Source organism: Bos indicus x Bos taurus, chromosome 8, assembly GCF_003369695.1.
Source record: "Bos indicus x Bos taurus breed Angus x Brahman F1 hybrid chromosome 8, Bos_hybrid_MaternalHap_v2.0, whole genome shotgun sequence".
NCBI lineage: Eukaryota > Metazoa > Chordata > Mammalia > Artiodactyla > Bovidae > Bos > Bos indicus x Bos taurus.
The window spans coordinates 112,050,123-112,064,266 of NC_040083.1; the positions used below are offsets into that span (position 1 = coordinate 112,050,123).

The 14,144-nt window shown below is 52.5% G+C and overlaps 1 protein-coding gene across 24 annotated transcripts in view; it reads left to right on the forward strand.

The window, feature by feature from the left end:
• Positions 1 to 14,144, forward strand: part of MYT1L (myelin transcription factor 1 like) — a 397,832-nt gene that overhangs the window by 329,840 nt on the left and 53,848 nt on the right. For 22 of the 24 annotated variants that reach the window (XM_027550720.1, XM_027550721.1, XM_027550722.1 and 19 more), the window contains one exon: positions 205 to 273. In XM_027550720.1, the coding sequence (XP_027406521.1) occupies positions 205 to 273 (69 nt within the window). Of the gene's footprint in view, positions 1 to 204; positions 274 to 1,296; positions 2,831 to 14,144 lie in introns of those variants that run through there. The other 2 variants (XM_027550738.1, XM_027550739.1) reach the window with 1 other exon arrangement.

Here is a 14,144-nt window from a genome sequence, read left to right on the forward strand (position 1 = left end):
TCAAATGGTTTCCGCAAAGACATGCTTCCTTAAATTTCTATGGAAACATGCATTGGTTCATTGCACCAACAAAATTCAATATACAGCACTTGCCCCATCGCTTTTCTGCATTCAACTTTTTGGTTTCAGTTTTACGTTGTGTCTGTCGGGGATGTACGCTGGGCCTCAGGGCTTCTCACCGGACTCTTCTGGCCTGTCTTACAGTCTGTCGGGCTGCCCGCTGGCTGACAAAAGCATTCGAAGTATGCTGGCCACCAGCTCACAAGAACTCAAGTAAGATTTAACGAAAATCCTTCTCTTTCTAAAATCTGTTCACTTAGTGGTAACAAAAGGGGTGTGTCGTTTGCAAAGAAACATGTGTTTACGAAGCCACGTGTGTGCGCCAGCGCCTAAACTCAGCACACGTGAATGTTCTCGAGGATTTTGGTCACCTGTGTGGGCAATCCCTCTGCCTTTTCCCTCTCGTTTACCTCTAGCTTTTTCATATCGCATCCTTTCCATCTTGAATTTTCTAAAGCATAGGTATTTTCTCTCCAGATATGCACACATGTGGAAGGGGAGTTTTACAGTGTTACTCAGACTTTAAGGAAGTGATTGTCCTGTGAAGAGTCAGAAGCTGATTTTTGTAAGCCAGTGCTTAATATGATCATTTTTAGAATGGATATCTAAATAGGACAAATAACCAAACTCCACCATGATCCTAGCTAATTCCCTCAGTGCACTGTGGTCGTAGCTACAGATGCTCACCAGGGCAGCCGTAACCCAGCTAAGGCTTCACCAGCACACACGGCATGGCCCCCTCTCCTCTGCGCCTGTAACTGTCTCTGGGTTTTCAGCGTGGGTCTGGTCAGCCGCATCCACACCGCCAGACTAAGGGTTCTCTTCTCTGTGTCTCTGTAGATGTAAGTAGGTAGATGGATGTATTCACATTCAGCTCCTAGGCAGGTTTTGGAAGAAGTCAGGCCAAGCCCCAGCCCGCGTATTATGACCTGCTGTCATCTAGTTGGAACGGACATTCGAGTATCTGTCAGGAGAACAAGGGCGAGACGAGCTTTCCACAACCTGATGAGAACCAAGATTCTCCAGTCATCGTTTTTAATTACCTGGACTTTTATAAAAATCATCGCATCAAATTGCTTGGCTTCCATTTCGTTTGGAAAGGGCTTTCCTTCTGATGCAGAGAAAATTCTGCGTTCAGACCCCATTGGGCTCCCTCCCCCAGGACCCCCCCACGACAGAGCAGGGCGTCAGTCCGCTGGGTGCAGGCTCTGTTTCACTCCGTGTCGTTTCTTACAGGACCCCTGTCCAGGGCCCTAGCGCCATAGACCACCTGCTCATGTTCAGTGACCTCCTGAACTAGCCCTCCCGCCACCAGACCCTGGAGTTCTCTTCGTGGCGTGTAAACACCGGGAGGGCGGCCTCTTGCTTGATGGCTGTGCGGTCTGTAGCCGTCCACGCAGTGCCTGGCGGACACGTAGCTTAGGACCTCAAACGGACAGCATTAGCAAGAACCATCCAGCCCGCTCTATTAAGACCTCCTTTTCCGTGGCTTGAAACCATGTTCCCCTCACGATTGAAATGGGGTTAACCGTACTCGGACCTTGGCTAACACGGCGGCACACGGCAACTTCCGTCTGCCTCTCGCTGAGGAGGGCGTCTCCAGTCCCAGCAGGCCAGCTGTAAACGGGACAGCCTGGGGACAGCTTCCTGGGAGCGCGGCTTCTCCTTGGCGGCCTCCACTCGGAGACCTGAGCAGGCTTCCGGCGGGTCTGGCTCTCCTTGGTTTGCCTCCGTAGCCTTTGGGCTTAGACGGTCGTGTTGATCTCAAGCTCCAGGCAGACCGGCTTCTCCTCCGGGGTTGGCACTTCCTTTTTGCCGCATCTCTCCTTGGAGGCCGGTGTGATATCCACACCATCAGCATCTTCAGAGGGAACCCGCCCTTCACAGCCTCCTGTGCAGGGTGGACATCCCTCGCCTCCTCCCTGGCCCTCCTGGAGGGGAGGCCACAGCGGCCTTTCCTGCTTCCAGCTGTCTAAAAGCCTCCGTCACCTGTAACTTGTCTTTGCAGCAAGTAAATCCTGTTTCGACTGACCCTTTTCCCAGGAAATCCAAACTTGACAAGTTTTCTGAAATGCTCTGTTTCACCTTCATGTCTACTATAAATAATCTGATATTTAAACAACCATTTTTCACTTGATGATAGGTCTTTCTCAGCTGAGGATACCTTAGATTATACTGTGGCTTTTTCTCGTTAATCTTTTAATGGATGACACCCCTCCATCTCTGGCTTTTTCCTGCAGCCACAAAGGCTTTCCCTGCACAGAAGCAGAGATTAATCCTTTTAGGATTTGCAGCTGCTTCCTCTAGAATAATTCACGCATGTGCCCCTTTAATAGCTTGTTCTTTCCACGTATATTTTCAACAATCTGGTCGATTCTCACTGCACAGCTTCTTACCTGGTTAAGAGTGTGTGAGTCAGTGGTCACCACCTCTTTATACAGACACCTTTGGGTCTCAATTGCCTCAAAATTTGTTCTCTCTTCTGCATCAGCTAAGAAACAGAAGCTTCTGAGAACATTCCTCTTGCCACTTCTAACGTGGACTTTTGTTAGTTGGCTGTTAACAGAACATTCTTGATCTCAAACAGGCAACGAGTTTTGCCAGATACACTCTGGGTCTTGGGTCACCCATCCTCTTGAACTTCCTGAGATGACACTTACCCAGAGCAGCGCACATGGGATAGTCTTAAGAAGAAGCCGATCATTTTGTCGACTTGTGTACAATATGTAAACTGAACGTGTATTAAAATGTAATGTGTCCTTGAATATCATTCAGATTCTGCAGCTATTGCTTTCTCGTCCCTGGTCCGTGGGCCATAGAGGGCAGGTCGGTGACCAGGCAGTGAGGCAGGTGATGGCACGCGCGACAGGGGCCGGAAGCAGGCGGGATTCCCTAGCCTCCCAGGCCGGCGCTTACGGCCGAGCGTCCCTCTCACCGCCCCGCCTTCCGTGAGAGGACCCCTGACTGTGACAGTCTTTGAGACCCCAGGCAAGGGGGAAAAAGGGGAAAAAATCGTCCAAACAAATGTGATTTTTTTGGTGAGAACTCCACCTAATGTAAGTCAGCTCTGATGCTCAAGGGGAGTTTCTCCCCTAAAACTTTTCCTGGCTGAGATCACCTGAGCGGTAGCCACAGACGAGACCGTGTAAATCACTTCACATCACCCTCAGTGTAGTTTTAAAGAAACCACATCCTCCCAACCAGAAGTTCTTTTTCCTACTCCCCAATGCAAGATCAGTGCAGACACGGGCATGATGTAAGTGTGTTAGCCAGCTCCGTGACCAGTTTAAGCTGATTCACATCAGAAGCAATTATCTCTAGAAATGGGCCCCCAAACTGGCTCCTGTTTACACTTGGAGTTGGGGGGACACATTAGACCCCCTTGTTGCTTGAGTCTTTGTCTTCCAGACCCAGAACCTCTGTGATTTATGCAGGTCCTGGCAGGAGAAGGAACTGTCGACCTTGGTTCCCTTTCCTGCTGAGTCTGAACTTGGACTCAGTCCTCGGGGGTGGGGGGGGGTGAGCCTTCCCCTTGGTCTCTGCCCTTTAAAACATCCTCGTGTGGTCTGTCCTTCCGAGGCACCTCCCCCAGGTATTTTCACCTTAGACACAGGAATTTTAATCACGTACATCACATAACGTTTTTTAAAACCTGGTTACATTTATTTAAATTGAAGAATTAGAATTCTGAACTTGAGCCAAGATACAACTTTTCTCTAAAGGTTACTTGTTGCTAGAACTTTCGAGGATTTTCTCATCGGCTGTGGATGTCGTGCAGGTGTTGGGAAGTTACTGGCAGAGACCAAGCAGAGCCTCGGCCCCTAGCTCCCATTGTTCCGGGTATAGGAAGTTCACCCACCTTCACCGTAGGCCGAGTTCTGAGAAACGGTCCTCACTTCTAGCATCTTCCGCCCCCTTGGTTCCCAGCAGTATTTCCAGGGAACTTTGTGAATCACTCCTGCTGTGGACTCGAACCATGGCCTGCACAGAGGGTGTGTGTCTGTGTGGAAGGAGGCACAGGACCCCTTGGACAGTTAGCTCCCCTCAGCAGAAGTCGTCCTGAGGCTTCAGCTCTCACACTGGGGGAGACAGGGAGCACCCCTCGGACACCCTTCTTTCAGTTAGAAAATCATTTTATTCTGCAACAGCAGGGCCACCTGAGTGCCCCAGTGTATGCATGAGGGTCTGTACGGAGCCGGCCTCAGGCCCCTGGGGTCACATCAAACCACAGACGAAACCCACCAGGACCCCGTGAGCCCAGTGCACCCTGAGATTTGCAGGGCTCCCCGCCCATAGCAGTATCATGGATGGTGAGGCCCCCTCACGAGGGTGGGGTGGCTTATACCCTGTGAGAAGGGGGAGACTTGGACCCACCTTGCAGATGTGGAAACAGGCTGGGTGGTCGGCGGCTCAGTCAGGAAGTGGCCCAATTGCCTTTTCCACACTTCACGCTGCCTTTTCAAAATGAGTAACCCTGTCCTGGGTCTGGCTTTGGATGAAGAATTAAAAGTTTGTGCTTAACTGCGTGGAATGCAAGCTCTGACTTTCTTCTTTCTTCGGAAGGTTTCATCTGTAGAGCTCATGCAGTTTTCTCCTGACCCACAATGGGGACTAAACGGGGGTCCGGCCCCAATGGGGACTAAACGGGGGTCCGGCCCGTGAGGCTAAGCTCCAGGTGGGGCCTGGCAGTGGTTGTGGGAAACCCTTCCCGGGGTCTTCTGTCATCCCTGGAGGAACCTCCCCCCACCGTCTGTGTCCCTGTGTGTGTAGAAGGTGATAAAGTCTGTGCGGCGGCAGCTTCTAAAAATACCCCAGGAAATGCAGCTTGTTGCAGGTGCACTTGGTTTTTACCGTAAGGGGGCCAGTTTAAAGTGCTTCACATGGGAACTGAGGGGAGCACAGTGTAGGGAAGCTTCCGCAGTGAGAGTGCCTCAGGACGACGCCAGTTACACACAGACACACACATACTCACACACTCACACAAACGGACACACACACGTACTAATAGAGCAAAGCCGCCCTGCTCAGCTGAGGGTCCCGGAGGGAGGCCGGGCTGCTGTGTTTCCAGAGCAGACTGCCCCGGCCACAGTCAACCCTGGAGGGCCCGCCTGGGGGACGCTGGCCCCGCGGACAGGCATCATGGGACTGTTCACGCTTACGACCAGAACTGACTGGCCATGAGAACTCACATGTTCTAAGAGCCTCCCTCCTGTTCCTTCTCTTTCTGATGCTGCTGTTAGGCCTGGGTTACTAAGGGAGAGACCCAGTGCTTGGATTTGGGATTCTGTTTTAATCACCTTTAACCATGCTCATGCACAAGTCAACCAAAAACAAGGCGAAGTGAAGAAAGAGAGAGAAATGTGTTGATGTTTCCTTTCCTTTATAAAGGGATCTTCACTTTGTAGAAGCACCTGTAGTCTCTCCGGCAGGGTCTGAGATGCAGTCTAGGTGTGTTTGTTTGTTCTCCAGCATCTGCCAGGTCTGGAGGCAGGTTATGAGGAAGGCTGCAGCCTGAAAAACCAGACTTAGGTTATCAAAGGAAGACACAGATGTAGCAGCAGACTCTGAAAACAAAGCACCGAGCGCTGCCTCTCCCATCCAAGGCGTCAAGTCCTCATCTGTGAAATGGGCGCGTCTGGCACATGGCTCACTGTAGACGCTCAGTGATCGTCATCATCACCATGGCAGCACACACACGACCCACAGTTCAGGGTGAACTGCTGGGCGTTCTCACGACATTAAGCAGAATGCGAAGGGAAATGTAAGCGCAAATTTAATGTTTACCAAATGACTTTGTGACCTCCTTGGAATAAGGAGAACTTCAGTTCACTCTGAACTCTTCTGAGCCTCCAGCTTTGGAGAGCTTTATAGCAGTTTCTTTAATTTCGAAAGAAAAATAATGAGAGGAAAGACACTGCAGCAGTTACACCTGTTGGAACGCCTGGGGTTAGGGATATTGCAGATGGGGCTGCCCAAGGGCTGGGTTCTCCCTGCCATATTCCTGTGTGTGTGCCTGTGTATGGGTGCTGTGCACGTGTGTACATGTGTGTGTGCACGAGCATGTGTGTATTGTGTGTGCATGGTGTACATGTACATGTGTATGTGTGAGCATGTGTGTACGAACACATGCACACGTGTATGTGTGGGCATGCGTGTGCGTGCATGTACATGTATGTGTGTGGGTGTGTGAATGCATGTGTGCCTGTGTGTGTGGGGGGGGGTGTGCATGAGCATGTGTGCGTCTGTGCGGGTGTGGACATGTGTATGTGTGCACAGGTGTATGCATGTGTACCTGTGTGGGGGCGTGTACATGTAGTATACATGTGTGTGATCATGTATGCATCTGTGTAAGTGTGTGTGTGTGTGAGCATGTGTATGCATGTGTGCCTGTGTGTGCGCGTGAGCATGTGTGCATCTGTGTGAGTGTGAACATGTGTATCCATGTGTGCCTGTGCATGTGTGGGTGTGTACATGTGTATATGTGTGTGCGTGAGCATGTGTGCATCTGTGCATGTATGTGTGTGTGTAGGGGCATGTGTGCCTATGTACCTGTGCGTGTGTGCTGTGCACGAATGCATCTGCAGGCCAGCACTGCAGGTGTTCTCACTTCCGGTTGTTGCCATCATCACGTGTGCAGCCTCCTGCTGCCCCGAGGCCCTCTGTGCTCACATCCCCTCAGTAAAAAGGGATGTTGTGCAAAGTCCCTGAGCTTCGAGGCGGAAGCAAAAACCGGGAGAGGGCATTTCCTGGAAAACCATAAACCAAGCTGGTCATTCTTTCATTTTAAAAACTTGTAACCCACATCCAGAGATAAGACCCCCCTCTCTGCCCTCAAGGCACCCAGGCCTGTGTTCTCAGCTGCCAAGGAGAGTGCGGGGAGTCCTGGCAGATGGAATGGGGGCCCGGTGGGCAAGCCTCCTGGAAGACGGGGGCCTAGAGGAGGCCTTGGGGGCATGGGGGCAGGGGGGGCTGAGGGGCTGGGCAGAGCTGAGGGCCTGAGGGCCCGGGCAGGGAGACTGGAACCCCAGGCCCCGCAGTTCCGGGGGAGGGGGGCAGAGTGGAGCCAGCCATCAGGCTGCCCTCCTGGGAGCCGAGTGGATGCCCCTCAGTGGGCCCTGGCCCAGCTGGCAGTCGTGGGTTCCATCCAGGACCACACTTGAATCAAGGCTCATCACAGACAGTCGTCAGGAGCCCGGCCCCTGGCCTCCCAGGCACCTTCTCCGTCACAATCAGGGATTTGCTGGACAAGCCACGAGGCTGCCCAGAAAATCTGGTCTTGTCAGCCCTGAGAAATTGAATCTTCAGGCTGTTTCTTGGTGTTTCATCATCCATTTTCATCAAAACTAAATGAAACGTGATTAATGAGGCTAGATCCCCAACCTCCTCTCTGCTCAGTCACACAGTAATTAAAGTCTTGTGTGGAAGCTCTGTAGGTCTGAATGGGTTTCATCAGGGCCCCTGGTCCAGGGCTCTCGTCGAGCAGACCCTCACCCCTGCCGCCACTGGGATGCAGTGTCCTCTTCTGTTAAAGGGAGGATGGGTCCAAGGGCCCCGCATTTCATTTCACCTTCATCCTGCTGTGCGCTCTGTCTTCCAAGAGGCCAAACCAACTTCTTCTGCCCCCTGGACAGCCCGCTCTCTGGCTGTCCACAGACCAGCTGGCAGTGACCACTGAGTCTAACCCGAGAAACAGGAGCCCTGAGGGACAGATCCCCCTCCTGGGGAGGGGGCTGAGTTTCTAATGGCAAAGCTAGCCTGGAGCTTTTTATGTTTTTATTGTGATACACTTGGGGAAGTGTTAAGTCCAGAAAAGGGCCATGAGGAAGACCTTCCTTAAGACATATTTCTGAACATTCCTTTCCTCCATTTTGAAATGGTAACATTTTAACACAGACATCAGACTGTACTGAATGATGTTAATTATTTCTAAATAAATAGAACACAATTTGTAATCTAAGCTAAGCTAAAATAGCCCACGCTATACAATCTATTCGGAGAAGGCAATGGCACCCCACTCCAGTAGTCTTGCCTGGAGAATCCCAGGGACGGAGGAGCCTGGTGGTCTGCAGCCCATGGGGTCGCTAGGAGTCGGACACGACTGAGCGACTTCACTTTCACTTTTCACTTTCATGCATTGGAGAAGGAAATGGCAACCCCCTCCAGTGTTCTTGCCTGGAGAATCCCAGGGACGGAGGAGCCTGGTGGGCTGCCATCTATGGGGTCGCACAGAGTCGGACACAACTGAAGCGACCTAGCAGCAGCAGCAGCAATCTATTTAAAAATTCCTCCTTGAATACATTTAATTTTTAACTGCAAGATTAATCTTTGTAAAATTAAGAATATAAAACATACAGCATATTTGGTGCATGTGAACAAAAGGAAAAAAATGACTTTCCTTGTAATTTCAAATACTGCAGTTTTAAAATACGTATTTAAATACACTGTGTGTCAGTGCGTGAACACACACGTGCGTGAATACAGGTACGTTGTCTGTGTCGTTAGGCCAGGATTCAAGGCCAGACGCATGGCCCTTCATGAAGCATGCTGGACTGCCTGCATCCTCCTCGTGCGTTACACCTGGTTAGACTCGGCCTCTCCTAATTATTGGGAAGCTAGTCCCATTTTCATCTCACCCCGGCTCCTCTGGCAACTCTGAGCCATGACCTTCCTTCCCGCTCAGCGGCTGGCCCGCCCCGACCCCAGGCTGCCTGAGAAGCTGCTTCTGTGCAGGAAAGGAAGGTCTGACCAGGGAGGTCTAGGTTGCGTTGGCCTTTCACTGTGAATTTGAGGTTTTATTCCAGTAAACACTTCACTAATTTATAGCTCCCCGGAGCAAAATGAGCAAAATTGGAAATAAAGTAGATGTTCCCTCTGGGAAATCATCGACAAGGATTTTGGAGGGCATTTTTCCTGGCAATTTCAGGAGAGAGGACCATTCTCTTCAGGTCTCTTTCTTGATCGGAAAGACCGACTCTGAGGAGGTGAAGGGGGCGTTTGTGGGCCAGGGGTGCCAGTGAGCAGAGATGCCCGGGAGCAGATTCGCCTGTGCATTTGTTCCTAAATGCGACCCTTCATCTTCCAGGAGCTACAGTTCAAGGAAAATCACATCCCTTCTAGTCTAGTGTCTCTTTTTTGCATTTTTACAAAGAGAGACAGGTCCCAGGTACCCATGGGTCTTGCTTAGTCATCTCCAGGTGGTTCAGGCACTTAATCCTGTTGTCTGCCCACAATAAGAGATGGAGACACCCTACTACCTTCACAGGGGATTCGAGAATACTGCGATAGTAGAAAGACATGAGAACTGCCTCTCTAACCTGACCTTTTCGAGAAAAAATAAACATTAAGTGCAAATACTTTCTGATCATTAAAACAAAGGTGTGATTTGGCTTTATAATGTGAGTTTCTACAAGAGTGTCCAACAGAAGTCTCTGGGGCTATGAAAGTGTCCAGTCTGGCAACCATGGCCACGCGTGGCTCCTGAGAGGGTGATGAGGCTGAGGGACTGCCTCATTTCTGCTGGTATTCTGCGTTATTGATCCAGATTTGATAGCCACACCTGTCAAGCGCACAGTGCCGCGTAGAACCTTGGACTTCACTGGCCTGTTCTTTTTTAACGTTTGCTTCTTTGGCTGCACGGTCTTCATTCTTCGGGGGGAGGGCTCTCCCTAGGTGCCGCACATGGGCTTTGTTGCCCCTCGACTTGTGGATCTTAGTTCCCCGACCAGGGATCGAACCCAAGTCCCCCGCACTAGAAGGCAAATTCCTAACCAATGGACCGCCAGGGAAGTCCCAGTACTGTCCTTTGTATATAGTTTTACTGTATTTTAATACATTCAGGAATATTTTATTCCTGCAACCAAAAGTTTACAAATTTTTAATCATCTGTGTCCTAAACATTTTTGTGGTATTATTAAGACACTGACAAATAGGTTAGTCCTTTTATATTTACATTCTGTCCTCTTTTTAATTTCATGACATTTAGATTAAAACTAAATATTATACAAGCTTCACAGTGTTTTTTTCACAATAGAATATTTGCACATCGCACCAACACCTCCTCGTTTTGGACCAGTCAGGCAGCGTTCAATACAAGGTGGTGGAGAGCCTCTGTTATTTTTAAAATATGTTCGACTTTATTACTTTCAAACTTGTACAGAAATTCAAATCTGGTTAAGCAGGTGTCATCAAAGAGCACCTTGGGCTGCTTCTGTGGTGACTAAATAAGCCTGGCTGATAATTCACATATACATTATTAGTACCTGGGGCGAGGAAGTGGTCAGAAGCCTGCTCTCTGTTCACGGCTGGAATCTTCCTCTTGCAAGCTTGCTTACTTATCCCCCTAATTAGCCTACCTGTCAGGAGAGCTGCTCCATGGAGGGCACCTTCAGCCCCTCCCCATCCCAATTATCCTTGGCGTCTGTCTCCTGAAGATGCCACCACAGAGCGCAGGGCAGAGTCTGGGACTCAAGACCATAACTTGATTTTGCTCGTTTTCAACCCCAGGGCCGCAGAGAGCAGCTCCGTCTCGGCGTCCACGCTCAGGGGCGTGTGGCTGCGCGGCCCCTGCTCCGTGAACCCTGCCCTGGCCTGGGAACATCAGCTTTGGGTCCCTCTGCTCTCGTCATCCTGTGGGCAGGGGGCTTTGGTGCTGTCTTACTCCTTCCTTTGGTTGAGGTGAACTGTACTGGGGTATGCAGTCAGCCACCACAGGCGCGTGTGAGTGGATCTTAGCTGAGAGGGGGCACCGTGTGCTCTTAACAAGACCAGGGAGTTTTAAAATGACTTTTTGGGAGCAAGGCTACTATAAGCTCAAAAAATTGAGAATGTAGGGGAAGAAAAATTACATATAATGTCATCTCTCTACTAGATACGAATTAGCTTTTTTATTAATCACATCTATTGAGGATCTTGAAGGCTGCTTCTTCATGTACCATACAGGTTATGGAGTCTTTAAAAGGTGCATCATATTCCTGGGGGTGGGGGTGGTGATTCTGTAGCTTCCTTCTTGACACAGAACTATGATCAACCACAGACACCCAGCCCAGGAACGAAGGTGGCTGGCGCGTCAAGGTCCACCCGTCCTCGTTGCCAGCAGTGGACAGTTAGACAGTGGGTGGAAGACAGATGGAGTGGCGCCCTAAGAAGCCGGGTGATGAGCTCCGTGCACATACGTCTCATTTTATAGACCCGCCAGCTCCTGTAGTCAAGCCTTACACACGGACGACAGGCCAAGGGTGTGTGCTGTTCCCTGGATTTGCATGTAAACCCCTGTGTGGACTCTGGGGGCCAGGGAGGAGCAACCGGTGGAGGGTTCTAGAACATGAAGCAGCTCATCAGGGCTCAGACCCCGTCAGGCCTCCAGGACTCAGAGCTCCAGTCCGAGGAGGTGGGTGTCAGTGCAGTGGGGGCTTCACCTGAATCTTACACCCATCACACTGGCCCCAAATGAAGGATGGCTTGCAGGTTGGCAAGGGTGGGGTGGAGGCCTGTGGGGAGGCCTTGGTGACTGCCAGCGTTGGAGGTGATTCCAAAGACGAGGTCAGGAGCAAAGCTGGCACCAGGAGCGGTCAGACTCTGGGGGTCCTGCCAGAGGAACCTGATGTGAGTGGGTGGGCACCCCACAAAGGCTCCCCCACCACCTGCATTCCCCCAAAACAGGAAGCCTGGGGGGAGACTTGGAGCTGGTGAGGGTGCAGCTGCGGAGAGCTGACTATCCCAGGCAATCAGAAGAGGGCCCTGTGAGCGCGAGAGGCGCTCAGGGGAGCCTGGGGCTGGAAACCTGGTCGTCCGCATATATGTGGCGACTAAAGCTCCTGAACTATTAGAGTGAGTCACCAGGAGTGCTGCTGATGGAGGAAGCCAGGACTGCCGCGGAGCCCCGGGGTTGCCTTCTGTTCAACTCCACTGGAGGAGCCCAGGGCCACCCGATCACTTCCTGGAAATGGACATTGTTACAGAGCTTCCACTTCCCGCCACAAACAGGTTCCCTCCGTGGCCGGCCGGCCCTGAGCTCAGTGGCCCGCGGGTCCCCTTAGGACCGGGCAGCACAGACGTCTCCCGCTCAGCAACATGGCGGCCAGCGGCCACGCCACGGGCGGCCCTGCGAGGATGCGTTGTCCGGATATGACTGATGACGCAATTTCCCCTCACACGTCATCAGAGCGACAGGACTCCTCCCGAGCCAGCGGCTTCACTGCCGCTTTCCTGGACGCTGGCTTTTCCTGCCGAGGCTGAGCGGACAAACCGGTAGGAGGTGGGAAAGTGTGATGACGCGGGTCCTCCCCCGGAGGCCGTCCCACCTACCATCTGATCATCTGGCAGAGGCGCTCCCACGCGCCGCCCTGAGGACGGCGGGCCCCGCTAGGCCGGACGACCCGGCTCTGTGTCCAGCAGCGGGGAGGGCAGTGCCGCTCACCAGTCTTTGCTGGGAGAAGAACCTCGGCTTCACCTCAAGCATAGATTTACAGACTGTTTCACCTTAGGATTCCCTGGTAACTCTGCCTGCAATGCAGGAGACCCAGGTTCAATCCCTGGGTCGGGAAGATCCCCTGGAGAAGGGCATGGCAACCCACCCTAGGATTCTTGCTTGGAGAATCCCATGGACAGAGGCGTCTGGGGCAAAGAGTTGGACACGACTGAGAGAGACTAACACTTTCACTTTTTGTTTTTCCGCCTTGAGTCCTAAAGATGGGTTAAGAGACCCTGAGACGCACATACCTCTTAGTTCTTCGGGTAACTGTCTACCGTGTGTGTGCGTACTTCACGCTGCAAGTTTTCTGGCACTCTCCCTTGCCTGGCCCTTTGCCAAGCCCTGGAGCTGGCCTTCCCTGACCCTTCTCTCCATCCAATCCCAAACTGTCTCCAGGAGCCCAACCTCGGAGCTGGGTTCGCCCTTCACAGAGCTGGCCGATCGATCCCTCACCAGGGTTGGATTCCCCCGTGAGCCCAGCACCCCGGCTCTTTCTGCAGCGGTTGTTTGGTCTTGCACGCGGTCTGTGTGGCCGTGTGGCCACCTGCACCAAGCCCAGGACAGAGGCTTCTGAGGGCGCCTCTTGGGGCTCCAGCATCTGCCCGGTCCTCAACAGCACTTTGCACTGCTCTGGGGACACCAGCTATTTGAGTAAACAAGCTAGTGAATGAATCGAAGTAAGTTGATTTGTGCAATGCAGTCGTATAAGGAGCCTACGATCCTACGGGGGACGCATTGGTGTCAGCAGGTAGGCTGAGCAGGGGACCCTGGGTGCAGGCAGCCACGCGCCTGAGCCCTAGGTTTCCCCTGGGATGGGAGGGGATTTGACGGATGATCCGGAAAGTTCCAGTAAATTCATAAACGTTGATGCCCTGGGTGGGAAGGAGACAGTGGTAGAGGGCGCGCTCTACAGGGTCAGCCTGGGACAGGGGACAGAGCTGTGCATGGACGGATGGTCTTGGTGACAGCCACATGGACCCCTGGTGGCTCGCGCACGACCTGGCTCCAGCCTCGCTCTGCTGTGTGGTGTGCGGCGTCTCCTGCACCCGGACCGTGATTTTCCAAGTGGAAAGCAAAGGGGTGGGAAGCTGGGGCGGAAGCGGCATCACCGTCCAGCAGGAAGCCAAGTGGCCGGTGCACTGTGCCCAGCGCCCGAGCAGACAGGCAGCTTGCCCTGCAGGCAGCAGGGATGAGCCCCAGGCCCCCCAGGGCCCCCACAAGTCAAGGAGCTGGGCAGTCTGAGCTCGACTCTGAAAAGATGAAGAGGAAGCCCCTCTCCCCCAAATGTAGCCCCCTTGGTCTACGGCAAGGAGGGCCGCACACCCCCGTGCAGGCGGGGACCCACAGGCTTGTGGGAGGAATACTTGCATCTTTCCACTGCTTCCTGCCCCATGTTTAAAACTCGCCGAAGGAAGGGAAAGTGACCTCAGCCTGTTTCCAAGGCTTGGGCTGTCTGCGGAAGCAGTGAGAGGCTCATCCTCTCCCCAAGGGACTTGGGGTGCTACCATGGGTCCCCTCTGTCCGCTTCCTCCCTCCCGTCGTGGCTCCTGTCTTCCTGAACCGCGCCATCCTCTGCTGTCTCTGGCGCTCCCTGTCCACCACCCCGTGACATGTT